Below are 24273 nucleotides of genomic sequence, written 5' to 3' on the forward strand. Positions count from 1 at the left end.
CTGGGTCTTCCCAGTTCACTCGAGTGCGAGTCACGTAGGTGGGGCCCCGGCTCACAGCACGCGGAACTCCCCCGGAAGCGTCCGGCAAATAGCAAACAGATGCCCGGGACGCCGAAGACCTCGCGGACCAAGGCTCCGCCTGGAAACGAGTTCCAGCCGGCTGTTTTCAAGTGCAAAGGCTAACCGCCGCACTGTGCCGTTCCCGGTACTTGAAACCAGTGGGTTTCGAAAGCAGGGCGTCCTCTTGCCCCAGGCAGAGTGTGAGGAGCCAGTCCGAGCTCCAGTACTGAAAGCCCGTCCCCGGCCGTTGCAGAGCCAAGACACAGCTCTCTGCCTGCTTTCTTCCCGAAGTAAAGCAGCCTTCACCTGGACACGCAGACGCCACGCTCGTCTGTCTGTCTGTGTCCCCTCTTCCCGCCCCTCTTCCCAAGCTGGGAAGAGGCTCCGGGGCACCCTGGACTTTGCTTCCAACCTCGCACTTGTTGCCTGGACCGCGTGAGTCCCGCACTTATCTAGAAAGCTAATTTAGGGCCAAAAATTTGGTTCCGGAAGTTAGTTCAGACAGAGGGACTGTCTCTTGGAGGATCATCTCAGAGCGTATCCTCCAAAGTCCCGGTCCTTAAGTCGCTACCTCGGCGCCTAGCTCTAGAATCCCCAGGTGGGGGGCTGCAGGTGTGCAGCCCGAAGCGCATCACTACTGTCAGGGAACTGAGGGTCCTCTGTAACTGTCTCTTTTGCGACAGCACTCGGTACCACACCGGGGCGGCCTCAACAAATCCCATGAATCCAGATACCCTCGTCAGAGATGCCCCCTTTGCAGTCTGGTCCGACCGCGCCGATTCTAAAAGCCTCTTCTGCGGTGTCTTTCGCTGCGGACTCCAAGAGGCGCGCGCGCTTGTTTGCGCGCGTCGGCCTCCTCCCCCAGCCCTGGCAGGGGGCGGAGGGTGGGTGGGCAGAGGACCTGGATCCGATTCGCTGGGAGGGGAAGCTGTGGTCCCAACCACTCTCTCGTGTGTCCTCGAGGAGGAGGGAGGGACGGTGCTCGAGAGCAGGGGCAGGGGTCCCATCACTGAGCGCTCAGGCCCGGGGGTCTGAACGCTCACGTCTCCCCAGCCCTGGGCCGCGGCCATGGGACCCCCTTCCAGGTCCGGCTTCTACGTGGGCCGCGCCGCAGCCCTGCTGCTGGCGGGGCTGGCCGCCGCGCTCCTGCTGGCGCTGGCCGTGCTCGCCTCGCTGTACGGCCGCTGCGCGCGCGTCCCGCCGTCGGAGCTTCGGCACCGCGGGGCTCCGGCTGCCGCGCCCTCCCTCCCCGGCAAGCAGGAGCCGGCCTCGCAGCCCGGCCCCACTCCGGAGCCCGACGCGGCGGCCACCCCGCCCCCCTGGCGACCCCCGGGGCCCTGGGACCAGCTGCGCCTGCCGCCCTGGCTCGTGCCGCTGCACTACCAGCTGGAGCTGTGGCCCCGGCTGCGGCCGGACGGCCTCTCGGCGTCGGCGTTGCGCTTCACTGGCCGCGCGAACATCACGGTGCGCTGCACCGCGGCCACCGCGCGGCTGCTGCTGCACAGCCTCTTCCTGGACTGTGAGCGCGCGGAGGTGCACGGACCCCTGTCCCCGGACGCTGGAGACGCCACCGCGGGCCGGTTATCTGTGGTGGAGACGTGGTTCGCGGTGGGCATGCAGTACCTGGTGCTGGAGCTCGGAGAAGCCCTGCAGCCCGGGAGCCTCTATGAGCTGCAGCTCAGCTTCTCCGGCCCAGTGAGCCAGGACACCAGGGAGGGCCTCTTCCTTAACCTCTACACGGACCAGGGTGAGCGCAGGTAAGGGCAGACCGGCCTAGGCCTCGTCGATCCCTGGCTCGAGGGCCCCCGCGCAGGCTGCGGGTCTAGCTGCCTCGGGGCGCATCTCTTGGCCCTTCGCAAAGACCGCCAGCCCAGCCCTCGCGACGTTTTCTTCTAGAGTCAGAGGGTGAGCGCCTCCTTCCTCCCATCCCTCCAGAAACTGCTCGGAATAAAAGGCTTTGGAGACTGTGGTGCTTCTTCCGGCCGGGTTTCAGCCCCCATCCTTGCCCATCCAGATTGTTCCTATCGTTGTCCCTTTTAATTTTCTTGTTCTCTTCAGAGAACCCCTTTACCTCTAATTCAGGACGTTCTCTAACCCAGATTATCCTCAGGGCAATGAGTAAACCCCTTGCTACTCAAAAGTTCGGTCCACGGACCAGCGATAGGTGTACAGTCTGGGAGCTTGTTAGAAACGCAGACGCGTGGGCCCAACATCGCCCAGGGGGATCCGAATATGCATTTTAACGGAGGTCCTCGGGTGATCCGCCCGCGTTCGAGTTGAAGCTCGGCGCTGGAGCACCCTTGAGGCTCTTCCTCTTCAGCGTCCTTCTGCGCTTTTCCTGCTCTGTCTCTGTTAACTGGAGGCGCCCTAACTGCTGCTCTTGCAACAGAAACACACGTCCGGGCTGTTTGTGTCATCGCTTTTTCTTTTTTTTGCCAAGGTTCTCCCAAAACTTCAGAATCACCCTTCATTCTGCGCTCCCACCCCTGCCCGGCCCCGCGAGTCGTTTTGCTGGTGGGCAGCGGACATCCCCTGCTCTTTGACCGGCTCTGTGCCAGCGTTCAAGAAAAGTAAAAGCAATTACGGGGACCTCCGCTCTGCGCCTGCAAGCGCACAGAGTGTACATGTGTGTTCTCTTACACTCTTCTGCGATAGTGTCTCCCACACGGAATGTTTCCAGCTCAAGAATTGCCTCTTGCCACGCTCTGGGACCACATCACTGACCTCAAGCAAGCACCAGGGAAACTGATTTTTTTCAAACTTGTGAGCTCCTGCTTCACTCATGTACTCGTGGAGCATTTGCGGTTTATACAACTGCATGTACTTTCCCCTTTATTATTAGAGAAAATGTTCTCAGATGTTCTCTGAGGGAAAGAAACCCACTAAATTACCCCGTAAATCTTCTGAACTATTTTCAAAACTTCGAGGGTTTAAAATAAGTTTAACAAGCTGGCCTAGGTGGGTGTGTACGTTTTGTTTTTTAGGACAGCATGCTTGATTTTTCCTTAAAAATGCATCAGTGCTCGAGGAAAAGTTTTGAAAATCTTCTGAGGGTCGTGCGTTCCTGTACTTACGGGGCTCTGGAAACCTTTTGAAATAACTGAAAAGGGGTTGCTTTTTACACACCTATCTGCCAGTGTTTTCTGCTGTCAGTAAATTTTCAGCTGTTCACCACTCTCTTCCTTCCTCCTGTCTTCATGAGGCTATGGCCAGGACAAACGACCCTAGCAGACACAGGAAAGGAAAGTCCCTTTTCATTTTTCTCTTGTGCTGCCAGCTCTAGCGGTAACTAGAAACCGGATTTTGAGAGCATTCAAATTCAAATAAGCAGAAATTTTAATGAAGTCCTACAGATGTTCATAGACCTATAGGTGGGGCTCTGGGACTGTGGCATCTGGGAGGAGCAGTTGCCTGGAAGTTGTTCTTGAGTCTCTGCCTCTGAAACCAGGAAGAAGAGAAACCTGCAGTTGCGCTTGAAGCCAAGGTCACAAACAGCCTGAACAAAGTGATGACTTGTGATGGGGCAGAGTTTGGAAGCTCAGCAGGCTTGAGTCTTAACTGTGTGACTTGAGCTAGTCTCTTCACCTCTCTGAGTTGCCTCATTCATGGAATAGACATAATAACTGTCAGCCTTTAGAATGTGAGAGTTGAATGGGAAAGGGGGGGATCCTGACTGGTATATAAGCTATGTAGTGGTGGCCACTATCATTAGCTCGGGTGTTATTATTAGGCACAGTCTCCTGTTATCTAAGCATGAAACCTGCCACGTTACTGGTAGATAAAATGCTAAGACTATTCCTACCTGCAAAGAAGTTGCCTACTGTCTTCACATTTTTCTTGGGTGTCTCTAATTCCAGTCACAGTGGTTGGGACATGCTTACTTCTGCTCCTAGATGGTCTGTTATCACAGTCCAGACAGGCTAATGTTTTTAAATAATTTTACTCAACTCTAAGGGAAGAGAGATGCGGCTTGCATCCCTAGGTCAGGAAAACCCCCGGGAGGAGGGCATGGCAAGCCATTCCAGTGTTCTTGCTTGGAGAATCCCACGAACAGAGGAGCCTGGTGGGCTACAGTCCATGGGGTCACAAAGAGTCTGACACGACTGAAGCAGCTTAGTGAACACACACACACACACACAAGGAAAGAGAGAAAGTCAATCCAGGAAATACAGAGAGCATCACTATTTGACACTTGTAAAGTTTAGGGAACGATTTTCTAGCTTCAGAAGTTGCTGGGGATGGCTTCTCCTCATTCTCAGCCTTTATTTGACAGGTGACTTTACGTCTCTGCCATAGGATCCATCTACTGGATGCCTTGGACAGGCGCGTCTTCCACGTGTGGAAGGTTGAGAGCAAGACCCAAACGTTAACGTCCCTCTAAGCAGCATTTCCCAAGCTTCATTGGCGGTATCTATGTTCAGACTTTGCTGTGTTCACTTGACTCTGGCGGTGTGTGCTGTCACTTCAGTCATAGCTGACTCTTTGTGACCCCACAGACGGTAGCCCACCAGGCTCCGCAGTCTATGAGATTTCCCAGGCCAGAATACTGGAGCGGGTTTGCCGTGCCTTCCTCCTCCAGGCTATCTTCCCCACCCAGGGATCCAACCTGTATCTCCTGCTGCATTGCAGGCAGATTCTTTACTGCTGAGCCACCAGGGAAGCCCATTCTGGCCATATAATTTGCTTAAAAAAGCTTCTTGATGTAAGCATAAATGTTAAATAGATTTATTGAAGCCACTCTGTATCATTATAGATGAAAACCCACTTGAAATTTACAGAAAGGAATGGGCACAAATACAACAAAACAGAATATTGTTAATATGTTCAACCTATTATGATTGCCTGCTGAAGGATCTGAAGGCTTTGAATAGGAAGACTGTTGTCTCCTTGTTAAAAAGGGACATTAGAATTAGTTGTTCAAGACAAATAACACCAAGCCAATGCTTTCTCTTGACCAAATCAGAATGATTCGTAAAAATGAAAAAAGACTGACTTTATCATGTGTGAGCTTGATCTATGTAATAGTGTGTGTGAGGGTTACCAAAAAATTTTCTCCTTCTATGCTTTGGGAAATCTTGCATTGCAGTGTGGTTCACACTTCAAGGTGCATCAGAAGCCCCAGAGGAGCTTGTTAAACATGCAGATTCCAGGGGTGCACCCTCAAAAATGCCAGACCAGTACGATGATGCTCATAGCAACTGTTTTCACAGGAGCTATAAGGTAGAAGGAACCCAAGTATCAATTTATGGATGAAGGGAAGAAACAAAATGTGGTATATACTCACAATGAAATATTTTTCAGCCTTAAAAAGGAAGGAACTTCTGACCCATGCTACTACACAGATGAATCCTGAGGACATTATATAAGGACCTAGAACAGTCAGATTTATACAATCATAAAGTAGCATGGTAGTTGCTAGGGGCTGGTGGCATGGAGAGTTTTTGTTTGATGAATATAGAATCTTAGTTTTGCAAGATGAGAATTCTGGAGACTGGTTGTACAACAATGTGAATGTACTTAACACCACTCAGTGCTATACTTTAAAATGGTTAAGATGGTGAATTTTATGTTATGTGTATTTTTGACCATTTAAAAATTTCAAAAGCAAAAAATTTCTAGAGCAGTGAGTTTTGAGTGAGGGTTTGGAAATTTGTATTTTTTAGCAATTGCTACAGATAATCGTCTTTTCATGCTTATTTGCCATCTTTATATCACTTCAGTGAAATGGCTCTTTGCGTCTTTTGTCCATTTTCTAATTGAATTTTGTTTCTTTACTGTTGAGTTCTGTTATTTCTTTATATATTCTACATCTGAGTCCAATGTGAGATATATGGCTTACAAATATCATTCTCCTAGTCTGTAGCTTGTCTCTTAATCTTCTTAGCAAGGTCTTTCAGAGAGCAAAAGTTTTAATTTTAAAGAAGTCCAGTTTATCAAAAATGTTTAATAGAACATGCTTTTGGTGTCATGTCTAAGGATTCTTTTTTTTTAAGAGAGAGACTTTTGTTTTTTTAAGAGAAGTTTTAGGTTTAGAACAAAATTTAGAGGGAGGTATAGAAATTCTTCATCTGTCCCCTGCCCCAACACATGCATAGCCTCCCCCCATGAACTGCTGCTGCTGCTAAGTCGCTTCAGTGGTGGCTGACTCTGTGCCCATAGACGGCAGCCCACCAGGCTCCCCTGTCCCTGGGATTCTCCAGGCAAGAGTACTGGAGTGGGTTGCCATTGCCTTCTCTGCCCGCCATGACCAGGCAATCATTAAAGTGACACTTTTTTTAAAAAACTGAGGCTGCACCTATAGAAATACATAGTTTACCTTGAGGTTCCCTTTTGGTGTTGTGCATTCTGTATGTTTGATCTAATATATGACATATCCATCATTATATTATCATACAGAGTGTTTTCACTGCTCTAAAAATCCTGTTCTCTGCCTGTTCATCTTGCCACCATCCACTCTGCCCAGCAACCACAGATCTTTTCATTGCCTGCATAGTCTTGCCTTTTCCATATGCCACATAGGGGGACTCATACAGTGTATCAGCTTTTCAGCGTGGCTTCTTTCACTTAGCAGTATGCATTTAAGCTTCCTCCATGTCCTTTTATGCTGCAGTAGCTCCTTTCTTCTTAGTGCTGAATAATATTCTGTTGTCTGGATGTACCACAGTTTATCTATCCATTGACTTACAGAAGGACATCTTGTCTGCTTCCAAGTTTGGTGATCATGAAAAAAACTCTTATGAACTCTATGGCCAGGTTTTTGTGTAGACATACATTTTCAACTCCTTTAAGTAAATACCAAGGTGCATAATTGTTGGGTCATATGGTAAGCATGCGGAGAAGGCAACGGCACCCCACTCCAGCACTCTTGCCTGGGAAATCCCATGGATGGAGGAGCCTGGTGGGCCGAAGTCCATGGGGTCGCTAAGAGTTGGACATGACTGAGCGACTTCACTTTGGATTTTCACTTTCATGCACTGGAGAAGCAAATGGCAACCCACTCCAGTGTTCTTGCCTGGAGAATCCCAGGGACGGGGGAGCCTGGTGGGCTGCTGTCTCTGGGGTCGCACAGAGTCGGACACGACTGAAGCGGCTTAGCAGCAGCAGCAGCAGCATGGTAAGCACGTGTTTAATTTTGTAAGACACTGCCAAACTGTCTTCCAGAGTGGAGGTACCATTCTCTATTCCCAACAGCAGTGAGAGTTTCTTTTGCCCCATATTCTTGTCAGCATTTGGGGTACCAGTGTTCTGGATTTTGGCCTGTTTTCTAGTAAGTATCTCGTTGTTTTCATTTACATTTCCCTGATGGCATATGAGGTAAAGCATCCTTTCCTATGCTTCTCTGTAGAGTTTCTGTGGTGAGTTATCTGTTGGTCTTTGGCTCATTTTTTAACTGAGGTATTTGTTTCCTTTCTAAAATTTATTTTATTCAAGTATAGTTTATTTACAATGTTGTATTAACTTCTGCAGTACAGGAAAGTGATTCAGTTACACAGACACAGAACGGAGTTGTTTTCTTTTTCTTCCTTGGGTGTGGGAGGGACTGTGCTGAGAAGTTTGCAGGATCTTAGTTCCCCAACCAGGAATGGAAACGAGGCCAAGTCAGTGCAAGTGAGTCCTAAGCATTTGGACCACCAGGGAATTCCCCCTTGTGTTTTGATTGTTGAATTTTCAGGAGTTCTTTGTAGATTCTGGATGACAGTCCTTTTTCAGATGTGTCTTTTGCAAATACTGCCAGTCTGTGACTTGTCCTCTTATTCTCTTTATATTGCCTTTCACAGAACAGAAGTTTTTTACTTTTAGTGAAAGGTGAAAGGTGAAAGGTGAAGTCGCTCAGCTGTGTCCGACTCTTTGCGACCCCGTGGACTGTAACCTACTAGGCTTCTCCATCCATGGGATTCTCCAGGCAAGAATACTGGAGTGGGTTGCCATTTCCTTCTCCAGAGGATCTTCCCGACCCGGGGATCGAACCCGGGTCTCCCGCATTGGAGGCAGCCGCTTTAACCTCTGAGCCACCAGGAGAAGTCCAGCTTATCAATTATTTCTTTTATGGATCTTGTACTTGGTGTAGTATCTTAAAAGTCATCGCCATACCCAGGGTCATTTAGATTTTCTTCTGTGTTACCTTCTAGGAGGTTTATAATTTTACGTTTTACATCTGGATCTGTGAACACTGGGAGTCAGTTCTTATGAAGGGTGTAAGGCCTGAGTCTAGATTCTCTTTTTTGGAGTGTGGTTGTCTAGTAAGAGGTTTTCTTTGCTCCGTGGTTTTGTCTTTGCTCTTTGCCAAAGATTAGTTGACTATATTTATGTGGGTCTATTTCTGGGCTCTCTATTTTAGAAAGCCCAGAAATATTTAGAAGTATTTCTGTTTCTACTTCTGGGCCATTTTATGCCCTTGGCCTATTTGTCTGTTCTTTCGTCAGTACCACACTGTCTTGATTATTGTAGCTTTAAAGTAAGTCTTAATATCAGGTAGTATAAATTTTACAACTTTGTTATTTTCCTTCAGCATTGTGTTGAGTATTCTGAGGTTTTGTTTGTTTGGTTTTGCGTCTCACTGTAAACCTTAGAATCAGTTTGTTCTTAACTTGCTAGGATTTGAGTTGGGATTGCATTGAATCTATAGATCAAGTTGGGAAGAACTGATATGCTGATAATATTGTCTTCAAATCTGTGAATATGAATTTGTTTAATTTGTTTAATTCTTTTTAAAATTTCACACATCAGAGTTTTCCATTTTTTTCTCTACCTAGATCTTATACATATTTTGTTAGATTTATACCTAAGTATTTCATTTTTAGGAACACTAATGTAAATAGCTGGGCTTCCCTGGTGACTCACACAGTAAAGAATCTGCCTGCAATGCTGGAGACCCAGGTTCAGTCCCTGGGTCAGAAAGATCCCTTGGAGAAGGGAATGGCTACTCACTCCATTATTCTTGCTTGGAAAATTCCATGGACAGAGGAGCCTGATGGGCTACAGTCCATAGGGACTGAATGACTTAACACTTTTACTTTTTCAGTGTAAGTGGTATTGTGTTTTTAATTTCACATTCCATTTTTTTCATTGTTGGTATATAGGAAACAAACTGACTTTTGTGTATTAACCTTGTATCCTGCAAATTTTCTATAACTGCTTATTAGTTACAGGAGGATTTTGTCAATTCTTTTGGATTTGTAGAAAACCCAGATTATGATGTAATCTGCAAATAAAACTGTTTTATTTCTTCCTTCCCAATGAATACACCTTCTATGTCCTTCCTTGACTCATTGCATTTGTAATGACCTCCTGCACAGTGTTGAAAAGTGGCAAAACATCCTTGTCTTGTCACTGATCTTAGTGGAAAGCTTCAGATTCTCACCATTAATTGTGCTCTTAGCTGTAGATTTTTAGGACTGAGTAACTAACACTTTCACTTCATCAAGATTAGGCAGTCCCTCTCTATTCCCACTTTACTAAGAAATTTAGTCATAAATGGGTGTCGGAGTTCAGCAAATGCTTTCTTTGCCTCTATAAAGTGGTGATCATGTGATTTTTCTGTCTGTTGATGTGATGAATTATACCAATAGATTTTTTTAATGTTGAAAGCAGTCTTGCATACCTGGGATAAATCTCACTTGATTGTGGAGCATAATTCTTTGTATGCCTTGCTGGATTGGGTTTGCTAATATTTTGTTGAGGAGTTTTGCATCTGTGTTCAGGAGGGCTGTTGGCCTGTAGTTTTCTTTTCTTATAATGTTTTGTTCTACTTTTGGTGTTAGGGAGAGGCTGGCCTCATAGAATGAGCTAAGAAGTATTCCTTCTGTTTCTGTCCTCTGAAAATAATTGTAAAAGAATTGATATTCCTTAGATGTTGGTAGAATTCACCAGTGAATCCATCTGGGCCTGGTGATTTCTGTTTTGAAAGGTTATTAATTATTGATTCAATTTCTTTCATAGATATAGGCTTTCTCAGATTGTTTCTTCTTGTCTGAGTTTTGGTAGCTTGGTTCTTTCTAGGAATTGGTCCATTTCATCTAGATTATCAAATTTATGGGCATAAATCAGTTCATTCCTTATTATCCACTTAACGTCCATAGGATCTGCAGTGATGTCTCCTCTTTAGTTTCTGATACTGGTATCGATATAATGGGATGAATGTACACCATAAGTGTTACTTTTTTCAATTTTTTGCCCTTGTTCTTTATACTTATTTTTGTCTTCCTCTATTTTTCTGCTTTTCTTTACTATGTTGGGTTTTCCAGTCTATGAACATGAAATAACTGTTCATTTATTTAAATCTTTAATTTATTTCATCAGCATTTTATTTTCAGCATATAAATCTTATACCTGTTTTGTTAGAGTTTTGCCTAAGTATTTATTTTTACTTGAACAATTATAAACAGTATTGTACATTTAATTTTCATTTTCATGCATCTGTTTCTCCTACATAGAAGTGCTGAGTTTTGTGTACTTATCTTATATCAGAGGACTTGGTGATCTCACTTGAAATATCTAGGGAGGTTTTTTTTTTTTTTTAATAGATTTCTTAGGATTTTCTGTGTAGAGCATCATGTCATCTGCTTATAGAGGCAGTTTTATTTCTACCATTCCAATGCATAGCCATTTCTTTTCCATTCTTATCTTACTTTGCTGGCTGAAATTTCCAGCACTATATTGAATAAAAGTGGAAAGAGTGGAGATTCTTTTCCCTAATGTTAGGGAGAAAGTTTTTAGCCTTTTACCATTAAGTATGATTTAAGGTGGAACTTTTTGTATGTGCCAGAGAAGGCAATGGCACCCCACTCCAGTACTCTTGCCTGGAAAATCTCATGGACGGAGGAGCCTGGAAGGCTGCAGTCCATGGGATCGCTGAGGGTCGGACATGACTGAGCGACTTTACTTTCACTTTTCACTTTCATGCATTGGAGAAGGACATGGCAACCCCACTCCAGTGTTCTTGCCTGGAAAATCCCAGGGATGGAGGAGCCTGGTGGGCTGCCGTCTATGGGGTCGCAGAGTCGGACACGACTGACGTGACTTAGCCTTAGCCTTCTGTATGTGCTCTTTATTAAGATGAAAAAGTTCCTGTTGAGTCATAGTATTTCTGGGTTGCTTTTTTTTTTTTAATCGTGAATAGGTGTTGGATTTTGTCACACATTGTCATTAGCTGTCACAGGATAGAACGTAATGGATAATGGAGCATACAGCGAAATTAGCCAAAGGGCACCTGAGGAAGACCTCAGAGCAAGACCCTCTTCTTCCCTTTATGGTGAGCATGGTTGGCAGTCAATGTGGCATCTAATTTATATACTAGAAGTGGCTTAGGCCAGTGGGCCCTGGATTGTGCAAGTTATCTTTGTGATTTATTTGAGACCTGAGGGGATGTAGAATTTTTTACATGGGATAAGGATATTGACTAGGGAGCTAAAGAGGGGTCACCATGCCAGGGATCAGAGTAACTGTGTCGCAGTGAATGCTGTGGAGTGGTTGTGCAAGGTATGCACAAGCTTCCAGAGGGCTGCAGCCAGGCTCAGAGGACTGGCCTTGTGAGCAAGAGCCCAAATGAGCACCATGCTATCAGTGAGAACTGCTGGACCTTGACTGTCGTGAAGGAATTGTTTACAAGTCATACCAGTCAAGAGAATGCAGGTAAACCAGCATGGTAAATCCAAGAAGTCCTCTCCTTTCAAGAGGTCTCCTCTTTCTCTGCTGACATTTGGGTGTAGGAGAAAGCATCTTAGTTCTCATGTACTTAGGAAATAAAAGATCCCTGGAAGGTAATTTGGATTTTGAATGACTATCCCTGCAAACAAGACTGTTTTAAAATCGGTAACAATGAGTAACCTATAATTGGCAAACTTGCATTTTTTGCCTCTACCAACTTTGAGTACAGGGGTTCCAGAGTATGAAGTCATAGGACAAGATTGCTGTACATATCTGAGTTTTGGTAAGTAAATTTCGACAATTAGTTCCCTTCATGTAAAATAAAGGTTTCCTCCAACATGAATAAGTAGAGCTTATAACCTTTGGACTCATCCAAGCTTTCTAAACCATTCTTCTCCATGAAACAATATTTCATACCAGTTTCTTCTGACCTTTGGAACCTATTGCAGAGAATACTTAGACTAAATGCCAGTTTCTCAGCTCATGAAGCTTTACTTACCATCTGATAACAGGCATATTATGAAAATTAAAATAAAAAACATATTCTTTTCTTTCCTGGTAAGTATGAGTCACTCAAATGGCCTTAGACTACAGAATGGCTAACAGGTTGTGTTTGGCTGCTTTAAAGATGTAAATTGGTCTTTTCTAAAATGTCTTTTCTGAGGGTAAAATTGGCTACAGCAGTATTGAGAATATTAGGGGACCATGTTCCACTTATACCTCTTGAAGATGAACTTGGCCTTCCCTGAGACGCTTGCCCATAATCACTAATTCCAATTAATAAATATACACCCTTTGCCATTACTAGTTATGAGAATTATAAATATGCATCTCTTCGTTTACTGTGTGCCAGGTTTATGTTAGGATAGGGTGGACATGAGAAGCATGGAATCTAACTCCATGAAAAGCAGTTTAAAACCGTGACAGTACAAGAGCCACCTCCTTATTAGCATAAGTAGATTGAGAGGGCTTAGAATGTGTTTAAAAAGCATAATTCAACTGCATAAATGTAAAGATGTTAGTGGCTTTATTCAGTGATGCATGAATCAGGCAGTATCCCATCTGGCAGATAGGAGAAGTGCCTGCAGGAGCGCTAAAGAATGAAAGGTGTACTGGCACAAGTGGGCAGCACAGAGAAGTTATACTGGCAAAGAGCTGACTGTTTACGGCAAGGTCATCTTTCTCCAGGGAACAGCTAGGGTCTATCAGACACACAACCTCACTAGTGAGAACTAGGGTAGTTCCAGGCTGAATGGTTTAAAATTCCATTCCTGGGAGAGGCTGAGACTATAATTAAGTATTCAAGTCTTGGTTTGGTAATGTGGGCATAGGACAATGACTCCATTTGGGGCCTGTTCAGTTCAGTTCAGTCGCTCAGTTGTGTCTGACTCTTTGCGAGCCCATGAATCGCAGCACGCCAGGCCTCCCTGTCCATCACCAGCTCCCAGAGTTCACTCCGACTCACATCCATCGAGTCCGTGATGCCATCCAGCCATCTCATCCTCTGTCGTCCCCTTCTCCTCCTGCCCCCAATCCCTCCCAGCATCAAAGTATTTTCCAATGAGTCAACTCTTCGCATGAGGTGGCCAAAGTAATGGAGTTTCAGCTTTAGCATCATTCCTTCCAAAGAAATCCCAGGGCTGATCTCCTTCAGAATGGACTGGTTGGATCTCCTTGCAGTCCAAGGGACTCTCAAGAGTCTTCTCCAACACCACAGTTCAAAGGTATCAATTCTTCGGCACTCAGCCTTCTTCACAGTCCGACTCTCACATCCATACATGACTACTGGAAAAACCATAGCCTTGACTAGATGGACCTTAGGCGGCAAAGTAATGTCTCTGCTTTTGAATATGCTATCTAGGTTGGTCATAACTTTTCTTCCAAGGAGTAAGCGTCTTTTAATTTCATGGCTGTAGTCACCATCTGCAGTGATTTTGGAGCCCCCCAAAATAAAGTCTGACACTGTTTCCACTGTTTCCCCATCTGTTATCTTGTTTTTAACAAATAAAATATTTTAAGTTTACTGTGAAGAAAATAGCCCCCTTTTGTTTGAAAAAAATCTGAAGGTCAAATCTACATAGAAATGACAACCCTTGCCTAACCTGCTCATGGCACTTTTGAGAGAATGTGCCCTGCATGGGCCATACACCAGTGATCTTCTCCCTGTATTCCCGTTCCAGCTTTCTTTACTATGTACATGATACATCTTTTTCTAAAGTTTTACTTTTAACCTCTATGTGTCTTAATAATAAAAATGAATTTATTATCGAAACCTAGTATTGGGTCCTTTTTTTGTTTTTTAATTCTACCAGTTTGTTGTTACCAGCCCCTCTCCCTCCACCCTCTGCATGCTTGCTCAGTCATGTAACCCCGTGGACTGCAGCCCACCAGGCTCCTCTCTCCATGGACTTTTCCAGGCAAGAATACTGGAGTGGATTGCCATTTCCTTCTCCTGGGTCTTAAAGTCTGACCATCTCTGCCCTATAATTGGGGTGTTTAGACTGTTTGCATTTGATGTAGTTATTGAGTTGATTGGACTTAAATCAACTATCTTGCTATTTGCTCTTTATTGTCTAAACTGTTTTTTAATTCTGTTTTTCTTTTTTTTTGCATTAAGTAGTTTTTAGTATTCCATTTAATATTAACTCAGCTGATTAGTTATGTCCTTTTGTATGTGGTTGAGGTGGGAAGTAGGGAAAGAGGATTGCTCTAAGGTTTATAATATGTGTCCCGAACTCACCACAGGCTAAAGTCAAATAAAATTACTTCTCATATTATGTATCAATCTTAGAAGCATATCCTTCCATTTTACCCATCCTCTACTTTGGGCTATATCTGCTATGCATTTTACTTTTACATAGGTTATAAACCCCACCATATACTGGTACTGCTTTTCCTTTAAACAGTTAATTGCTTTAAGATAAATTTTTACAAAAGAAAAACATTTTTTTAAATTTACTTACGTATATACCATCTCCAGGGCTCTTCATTCCTTTGTGTACATTTCAGTTTCCATGTTGTATTATTTTGCTTCCACCCAGAAGGCTTGAATATTTCTTCAAGTTTAGGTGTACTGGTGATAAATTCTCTTGGTTTGTGTCTGTCTGAAAATGTCTTATTTTTCCTTCATTTTTGAAAGATATTTTTGCTCAGTATAGAATTCTAAATTGGCAGGTTTTTGTTTTTAATTTCAGCAGTTTAAGGATGTTACTTCCTTGACTTATGAATTAAATAATTTCTGAAGAGAAGTCTAGAAACATTGTTATTCCTCTGTATAAGATTTGCTCACTGAGATAATCATATGATTTTTCTTTTTAAATTTGTTAATATGGTAAATTACACTGACTGATTGACTTTCTAACATTAAACTAACTTTCTACTGCCATGACAAATCCCACTTGGTCTTGATGTATTATCCTTTGTATGCTTTATTGCAGATTACTAAACTTCTGCTTATGATTTTTATCTTTGCTCATGAGACACGTAGACTTGTGGTTTTTACGTTGCCTTACTTTTTCCTTGCAATGTCTTTGTCTGGTTTTGGCATCAGAGTAACACTGGCTCAAATAATAAATTTGGAGGTATTCCTTTAATTTTTTGGAAAAATTTATGTAGGATTGGTATTATTTCTTTGTTAAATGCTTCATTGCTTTTCACCAATGAAGCCACCTGTGCCTGGAGCTTCTTTGTGGGATGGTTTTTAACTACAAATGTGTTGTTGTTCAGTTGCTTAGTCATGTCCAACTCTTCCTGATCCCATGGGCTGCAGCACGCCAGGCTTCCCTGTCCTTCACCATCTCCCGAAGTTTGCTCAAACTTATGTCCATTGAGTCAGTGATGCCATCCAACCATCTCATCCTCTGCTGTCCCTTTCTCCTGCCTTCAATCTTTCCCAGCATCAAGGCCTTTTCAAATGAGTCAGTTCTTCGCATCAGGTGGCCAAAGTATTGGAGTTTCAGCTTCAGCTTCAGTCCTTCCAATGAATATCCAGGACTGATCTCCTTTAGAATTAACTGGTTTTATCTCCTTGCCATCCAAAGGACTGTCAAGAGTCTTCTCCAGCACCACAGTTGGAAGGCATGGGTTCTCCAGTGCTCAGTCCTTTTTATTGCCTAGCTCTCATATCCATACAACTGAAAAAACCATAGCTTTCACTCTACAGACCTTTGTAGGCAAAGTAATGTCTCTACTTTTTAATATGCTGTCTAGTTTTGTCATTGCTTTTCTTCCAAGCAGCAAGCAAGCGTCTTTTAATTTCATGGCTGCCTTCACAATAGAAAATTAAGATCTTTATTTGGACAAATTAAGATGAGGATAGCATGATCAAAGTCAATCATTTTGTGCAGGTGTCTTATTAAAGAGTGAACAGTGAATTGAAAAAGACTCCAGTTGCTTTTTATGCTAAGAAGTCTGGCACAGTCCTCAGGGTGTGACACACAAGAGAGAAATTGAATAATATTAGGGAAGAATTTAAAAGTCTCAAGACAAGTGCCAGGCACATGATATCGTTGGTGTCACAGAGGAAAGAGGTCAGTTCATTATCTTATAGAGGTGTTAAACCCATGTATTTTCTGTGGCTGAGTTGTTTTCTCTGGGAGATGGTTTACTCTGCAGGGTTTTAGAGCTTGTTTTTTTGAAAACAAGTGTAACTAGCATATTGAAAAAGCATACCTCATATTTCAGCAAAAATGCAGTCATTTTTCTCTCACTTTCTCTTTACAGTTTTATCTCCTGCCTGAATCCTCTAATATTATATATATGAAAATGCAGGTATCCTCAGTCATTTCTGACTTTTTGTGACCCCGAGAACTGTAGCCCCGCCAGGCTCCTCTATCCATGGAATTTTCCTGGCAAGAATACTTGAGTGGATTGCCGTTTCCTTCTCCAGGGGGTCATCCTGACCCAGGGATCGAACCCACATCTTTTGTGCCTCCTGTATTACAGGTGGATTCTTTCCCACTGAACCACTGGGGGAGCCCCACATGAATGCTCTGCTGCTGCTGCTGCTGCTGCTGAGTCGCGTCAGTCGTGTCTGACTCTGAGCGACCCCATAGACGGCAGCCCACCAGGCTCCCGTGTCCCTGGGATTCTCCAGGCAAGAACACTGGAGTGGGGTGCCATTGCCTTCTCCAATGCATGAAAGTGAAAAGTGAAAGTAAAGTTGCTCAGTCATGTCTGACTCAGCGACCCCACGGACTGTAGCCCACCAGGCTCTCCGCCCATGGGATTTTCCAGGCAAGAGTACTGGAGTGGGGTGCCATTGCCCCCTGTGACGAATGCTCTAGCAACCCGTAATTGTCTACTAATTCTTAAGTAACAGAAGATCTATGTTCACTAAGTTACAATCACTATCCAGATGCAAAAAACTTAGAAAATCCAGTCTTGGATGATACTCAAAACTCTGAACTTTAGTTACTATTAAATCTCCCTTTTCCTCTCTCCAACCTTACTTCTCGGAGCTTGGGCTGACTTCAGAATGGAAGCTTGCGGTGAGATAGAGAGCGGTGGTCCTTCCTTCCCGCCGCCTCCTATTTTGAGTCCCCCACCTCCGTCCTGAGAGCTGTTGTTTCAACCCCACCAGGTCCTGGGGGGAAGACAGAGGCAACACATGGGGCAGCTCTGACTCAAACCAGTCCTCTCCTTGTTTGCTCTCACTCTGGTCTAGGTGCCTTTTTCCCTTGAGATGTCATGTTCCCAGACTCTTCAGAGCTTTCTCCCTGTTTCTTTTTCTCCTACAATTCTCTTGTCTCTGCAGCATGTTTCTCTTATTTCTCTGTTCTGAGGGTCACTTGGGACTCCTTCCTCAGGCCCTAGACACACAGTAATGCCTCTTCAAACTCCTCCAAGTGGCTCTATTGGACAGAACCCAGGCAGTCTTCATACTGGCTCACTGTGTGTGTCAGGGACCACAGCTCTTCCAAGGAACACTCATACATCCCTTGCCCAAGGCTGATGTGGGTGGCAAGACAACAACACTCTCCTGGTTTTGCCTCCAAAACAGTTGGTATAGATTCCTACCTGATAGGAGTTCGACTCCAGCCAATGTCAATTTCAGCTTTCTCAAGAGTGAATTAGTCCCTCTCTCAGGGCTTTCCTGAGGGGTAAAGAATCCACCTGCAACGCAGGAGACCTGGGTTCAATCCCTGGGTTGGGACCATCCCCTGGAAAATGGAATAGCAACCCACTCTAGTATTCTTGCTTGGAGAATTCCATGGACAGAGGGGCCTGGCGGGCTGCAGTTCATGGGGTTCCAAAGAGTTGGACATGGCTGAGAAACTCACACACACACACACACACACACACACACACACACACACACACACATACTCTAAGTTTTTCAGCCTTGGGAAGCACTTTCTCTGCTCTCTGAAGGATTTTTTTCTGCCTAGCTCAGGCTTAGAGAGTAGCTGCCTGAATGCAGGACGACTTGGCAACACAATGTCCCTCCCCATCAAGGAATCTTTTCTCTGATCACTCTTGTCTGTTCCCTGACCCTTCTCCTGTGTCCTCAGTGTGGCTGAGAATCCCAAGATTGGCTCGGAGGTTCTTGAGGCCATTTACTTTCAAAATCTTCATAACATGGTTTGGCACCTTTCTTTGGAATTTTACATCTATTATGTTCTGTCGTCGGGTGGAACCTTCAGTTTTAAGATCGTATTACATAAGTAATAAACAAACATGATTCATGGGCCAATCCTTGAACCACAGTCCAGTGGTGTACCATCTGTCTTTACTAAACATTCTGGTTTCTGAGTGTTGTTACTGTGTTAAAAAAAAAAAAAAAAAAAAAAATCAGGGCTGGGGGAAAATGCTCCAGAGCATCTTATTTAATCTTTAACCAGCCACGTTATTTAGCACTTCTTAACTACAGCTGTAGGTAGACAGCGTTCATGAAATAATTTGGAGTGAAATACTGTACTGAATGGGTGTGTTTTCTATGAGAGTAGATGAATCCCCAAGGGCATTGCGTATCTTGCCTGCTAAGACTTTTTCCAGCACAAGAACGTGGTGAGTCCACAATTCTCTGGCTATACGAGAGGGCAAGAGAGTGGCTTTGCAATACTGAGCCACTGGGAGACAAATTCTCCAAAATTAACTCTCTCCCCAGCTGACCACTCTAAACCCAGACTTCATAGGCACCATAATAACATGGTTCAGTAAGGTTTGCAGGGAGGAGAGGGCGGTGGAGGTTCTATATTCTGAGACCAGGATATCCTCACAGGGTTGCTTGAATCCGAAGCAGAGAGAGAAGGGAAATAAATATCAACCTCGGGTCCTGACGCGGCATAACCAGATTGTGTGTGGTGCTGGCTGGCTCTGACCTTTGCAGTTAAGAATTAGCCAGAGTGGCTCTATGTTGTAGGGCTTTCCCCTTTTTTGTTTGTTTGTATGAAACCAGGGAGGGAAATAATTGAGTAAAACCCAAGTGTTTTTCTCTCATTTCACTTCTCTGGAGACCTTAATCACGGAATTGGAAGGACTCGCTTATGGATTTGTTAACGCAGTGACTCCCTAAACTTGTGTCTCCTAGTCTTTTTGAACCTGCAGCTCCTTCGGGTGAGCATGAAAGTTTCCCACCTCCTTGAAGAGTCTGATTTTCTCCCTCCTCCCCACCTTGCCACCTCCTTGAGATTTGCATGTTTTGGGAAGTCATGGCAGCAGAAAAGATGTTACCAAGCTGCATTTTCTATAGTTTCCATTACAAAAACTATAGGCATGTGTTGGCTTTCCAAATATATAAGCGTGTGTTACATAATTGAATGTGGTTTTTCACCTTACATTGACGTTTCATGCTGACAGATCACCATTTGTGCAAAGCATCCTGCTATTTCAGAAGGCTCATAGATCTTCTGAAGGTCATCTGTGAAAACTCCCGAGGGGACTGTTTGTCACCACCCCAGATGGCTCAATCTTGGCCACCTCATGGGCTCTTTTTTCTCTCCTGTTGGAGTCTTTATCTCTGTTGGAATCAGTTTTAGAGCTGTAAGTGGACTTACAGACTCATCTAGTCCCATCCCCGCATTTTACAGAAATGGATGTTCAGAGAGTTTAAGCAGCTTTTCCAACATTACACCACTATGTTTACACGGCAGGTCCTGAGCCATGACTCGGGTTGCTGAATCCCCTGCTCATTTTTTCTTTTTACTGTATTGTTCGTTACTCGAATATTTCCCATCCCCTTTAAAGTTTATCCCATCCCCTTTAAAGATACCAACCAATACTACAAAGCAAAGAAATGCCAATGTGGCATGTGACAAACTCTACCAAAATATTTCATATTCTTCTGTATATATTAATATCAAGCTTCCTTTACTTTATAGTAACTCCAAGGCTGAGAAAATAGTTTCTGTGAACCCATATTTTTGCCAAGTTTTAAAAAATCATACAAAAGAAAAATATATAATCCCTAATTTCTGGTAGTTTAAAATTAACTGGGGAGACAAACTTGGTTTATATCCAGCTTATGGCCACCTATGATCTCTGGAACCCCTTTTTTAAAAAAATTTACAATGTTATGTTTAATTTCTGCTGTATGGGAAAATGATGGAAACTTTTTAGACACATTTGTAATTAGTGATTTCCAACTCTCCACCCCTAATCTGTAATTTATCCCTCCTTGAATTCTTCTGTAGTTCATCTATATCAAGAACAGTTTGTGAGAACAGAGGAATAGAGGAGAATTCACAGATCATTTCTTGATAAATTCAGTTACTAATAATATAAAGCCTCAATTAATAATGAAACAGAGCTAGTGGAGTTATTTTCTAGAAGGGGAAACTGGGGCTCAGCAAGGGTGCATAACTAGTTCAGGGTTATCATTACATAGAGGAGAGTCTTGGAACCGAAGTAGCTGCTTGTCAGAGCCTCAAATCCTTTCAGCCCATGAAAGTAAGAGTGTAGTGAAGTTGGAAAAAGCAAATAAAGCAAAATAGGCCTGTTGAAAATTACAGTTTTGTCACTGGGACGTTGAGAGTCCATCAAACCAGCTGATATGAAACGTTTGAACGTGCCCCTGTTCTGTGTGCTCTTCTGAAAATTGTGTGAAGTTTCATGTGAACAGGGCCCTTATCACGGTGGAGGAGGGATTTACTGAGGCGGATGGTGGGTGGGCTGTGCTTTCAAGCTATCTGTGTTGAATTCACCTTTTATTTATCTAAAAACTGGTCTGGAACTTCCCCAGTGGGTCCATTGGTTGAAACTTTGTCCTCCAAGGCAGGGAGTGTGGGTTCCATCTCTGGTTGGGGAACTAAGATCCCCCATGCCTAATGCCCTAAAAACCAAAACACAAAAACTGTTTCATAATGTCGACTAAAAAATGCACAACTGGAGAGTTGCAAGTTAAGTTTTATTGGGGGCAAAGCTCAGGAGACAGCACATCAGAGAGCTCTGAGAGACTGCTCCAAAGAGGCAATGGTGGAAGGTCAGTATATAAGATTTTGGTGAAGGAAGAGTTCAATACAATCAAGCGCTTACTTTACAGAAGGCTTTCTGCTAGTCGTGAGGAGCTGATGTCACTATGAAGGGATTTTAGTTATTTTCTAGATACAAAGAGATGCAAGGATTTGGATCATGAAATCAGTTCCTGAAAATATCTAACTAAAGATCTAAACTACCATAACTAAAGCTATGACCAAGTTAGCATACTAAAAAGCAGAGACATTACTTTGCCAACAAAGGTCTGTCTAGTCAAAGCTCTGGTTTTTCCAGTAGTCATGTATAGATGTGAGAGTTGGACTATAAAGAAAGCTGAGTGCTGAAAAATTGATGCTTTTAAACTGTGGTGTTAGAGAAGACTCTTGAGAGTCCCTTGGACTGCAAGGAGATCCAACCAGTTCATCCTAAAGGAAATCAGTCCTGAATATTCATTGGAAGGACTGATGCTGAAGCTGAAACTCGAATACCTTGGCCACCTGATATGAAGAACTGACTCATTAGAAAAGATCCTGATGCTGGGAAAGATTGAAGGTGGGAAGAGAAGGGGGATGACAGAGGATGAGATGGTTGAATGGCATCACCATTTTGATAGACATGAGTTTGAGCAAGCTCTGGGAGTTGATGATGGACAAGGAGGCCTGGCATGCTGCAGCCCACAGGGTCGCAAAGAGTCGGACATGACTGAGTGACTGAACTGAACTGAACTGAAAGATTTGTTCCACCAGATTCCCTGGAGCACAGAGTGCCTCACTCCGCCCTGAACTGCCTCAGCAGTTGCTGAAGGTCAGCAGCTGCAGCTGCACAGGGTTCAGTCTCCACAGAGGCGTTTGGCAAATCCTCTTGTTCACTCGCTAGGAGGTGCTCTTGGGAAGTGCCAATTTGTAGTTGACAGTAACAAATTCCTTAAAGACTTAAAAAATGGTCCACATTTAAAAAAAGAAGTGGGCCTGAAGCTAGAGTGACATTAGCATGAGAGACATTAAGTCTCAGCACCTTAGGAGAATAAAGGGAATTTAGCATCTGTAATTGTCACCTAAAAGCAACTCCCAGGTCACAGAGTCTTGGAAAATGGGCTAATGAGACTGCAGATTTCTTCGGAGGAGAAAGCACCCATGGTCTTGTCTCCAGCAGTGTTTACAGAGGGAGAAACTGGCAACCTCCATATTTCCTCAGGGTACTCTTGTTCCTAAGCTTTTCCCTGTAAATCACCAGTCCATTGTGGGATAATGTCACTTTGGAATTTTTCCATGAAGATGCAGGAAGGAGCAGTAAGGATCCGATTGTTGTTCTTGTTTAGTCGCTAAGTCGTGTCTGATTCTTTGCGACCCCATGGACTGCAGCACGCCAGGCTTCCCTTCCTTCACCGTCTCCCAGAGTTACCTCAGATTCATGTCCACTGAGTCAGCGATACTATCTAACCATGGTATCCTCTGACAGAGACTGAGGCTGAAGCTGAAACTCCAGTAGTTTTGCCACCTGATGCGAAGAGCCGACTGATTGGAAAAAGCCCTAATGCTGGGAAAGATTGAAGGCAGAAGAAGAGGGCAGCAGAGGACGAGGGATTTGATAAATCCACCCATATGCAAATGAAAGTTGTTTTGTTCAGTTGGGATATGTCTATATTGTTTAGCACCAAGGGTATGCAAAATAAAACCTTTTAAAATTTCCAACCAGGAAAAAGAAGGAACATGTGAGAAAAAGATAAAAATATAGACATTCTTCTTCTGACTTGCACTTTGGTGGGGAATAAAAGCAATAGGCCATCCCCAAAGAATTAATCCTAGTTTAAAAAAATCCTTGGTTCTCAAAAGCCTGGCATTGCATATTTGTTCCTATTTTGTTTGTGAAAGGGTTTAAAGGCATATGATGTAATGAAGGAAATGTTATTTTGTGGCTGAAAATTAAAGAGTTCTTTTGTATTTTAGGTCTTACAGGAAATCTCAGGGGTAGTGAGAACTGGAATTTGTGTATATTATGGGAAGGGGAATAAGGAAGATGAGGGGAAACATTCCAGCTCCTTTCTTCAGATAATTTTAAGCCATAATCCATCTCTCTCTCTCTCTCTGTATATATATATGTACATACACATATATATATATATACACATTTGCTTCCACTGGTTTAAGATAAAAATAAGTAGATTTGTCCCCCAAATGTGTTTCAGGGCCCTGTTAGCATCTCAGATGGAACCAACATTTGCCAGGAATGTTTTTCCTTGTTTTGATGAGCCAGCTCTGAAGGCAACTTTTAATATTACAATCATTCATCATCCACGTTATGTGGCCCTTTCTAACATGCCAAAGCTAAGTAAGTAATGTTTTCTATCATCTTGTATCTATATTTTTATATATATACTTATATATTTTATATGTGCACATATATTTGTGTATTACATGTTTTATATATATATGTGTGTGTGTGTGTGTGTGTGTGTGTGTGTGTGTGTTTAACTCTGTAATAGATTTTACAACAGTAGATTTTCTTGGCAGTGTATTGAGAATGTATTTTAATTATGGTATATTATAACCAGAGAGGGTGGTCACCTAGGATATGTGTCAGCACCCACATCTTGGCGATGGTAAATCCTGATCCTTTTTGTATTAGGAGCTGGGAACATTGTACTGTTTTCATACATTGGTATCCTGTCTGCCCATTAATTTGGGTTTCAGTCTTGTAATCATTAACGATAGCAAGCTAGTGGATTTAGTCTAAATCTGGTACATAGATGTGGGTTTTTTTGTTCGTTTCAGGTTTTTTTCTTGTTTCAAGGTGTTTTTTTTTTGTTGTTGTTTTTTTTTTGCTATTAGCTCACAGCACTTTTTTTTTTCCTTTTAGTTGAGTTAGTATGCAACTTAATTCTGATATTTCTCATAAAAGTTAAAATTCTTGGTTTTTTGGGGAAACTCAGGCCACCTAACAGCACTGGCCCTGCACTTCCTACCTGCCAGTTTGGCTGCAGGTGAGAAGAGGCTGCCCCCTGTGGTCCCCACCCCGCCCTGTTATGGACATCAGCCCGTTCACACTGAGCACCTGGCCCGCACAGGCCTTTGAGTTTGTGATTTCAGGTTCAGAGACTCCAGCGGGACTCCACTGAGGACCTGCCCCAAACCTGAGAATGGCAGAATTGTGCCT

At 43.6% G+C, this 24273-nt stretch overlaps 1 protein-coding gene across 1 annotated transcript in view; it reads left to right on the plus strand.

Annotated features, from left to right (window-relative positions):
• Nucleotides 1–1128: 1128 nt before the first annotated feature.
• Nucleotides 1129–24273, plus strand: part of LVRN (laeverin) — a 70621-nt gene continuing 47476 nt past the window's right edge. Inside the window, exons 1-2 of the mRNA XM_052647007.1 lie at nucleotides 1129–1817; nucleotides 23306–23448. Of these exons, the coding sequence (XP_052502967.1) occupies nucleotides 1129–1817; nucleotides 23306–23448 (832 nt within the window). The remainder of the gene's footprint in view (nucleotides 1818–23305; nucleotides 23449–24273) is intronic.

Source organism: Budorcas taxicolor, chromosome 10 (genome assembly GCF_023091745.1).
Source record: "Budorcas taxicolor isolate Tak-1 chromosome 10, Takin1.1, whole genome shotgun sequence".
Taxonomy (NCBI): domain Eukaryota; kingdom Metazoa; phylum Chordata; class Mammalia; order Artiodactyla; family Bovidae; genus Budorcas; species Budorcas taxicolor.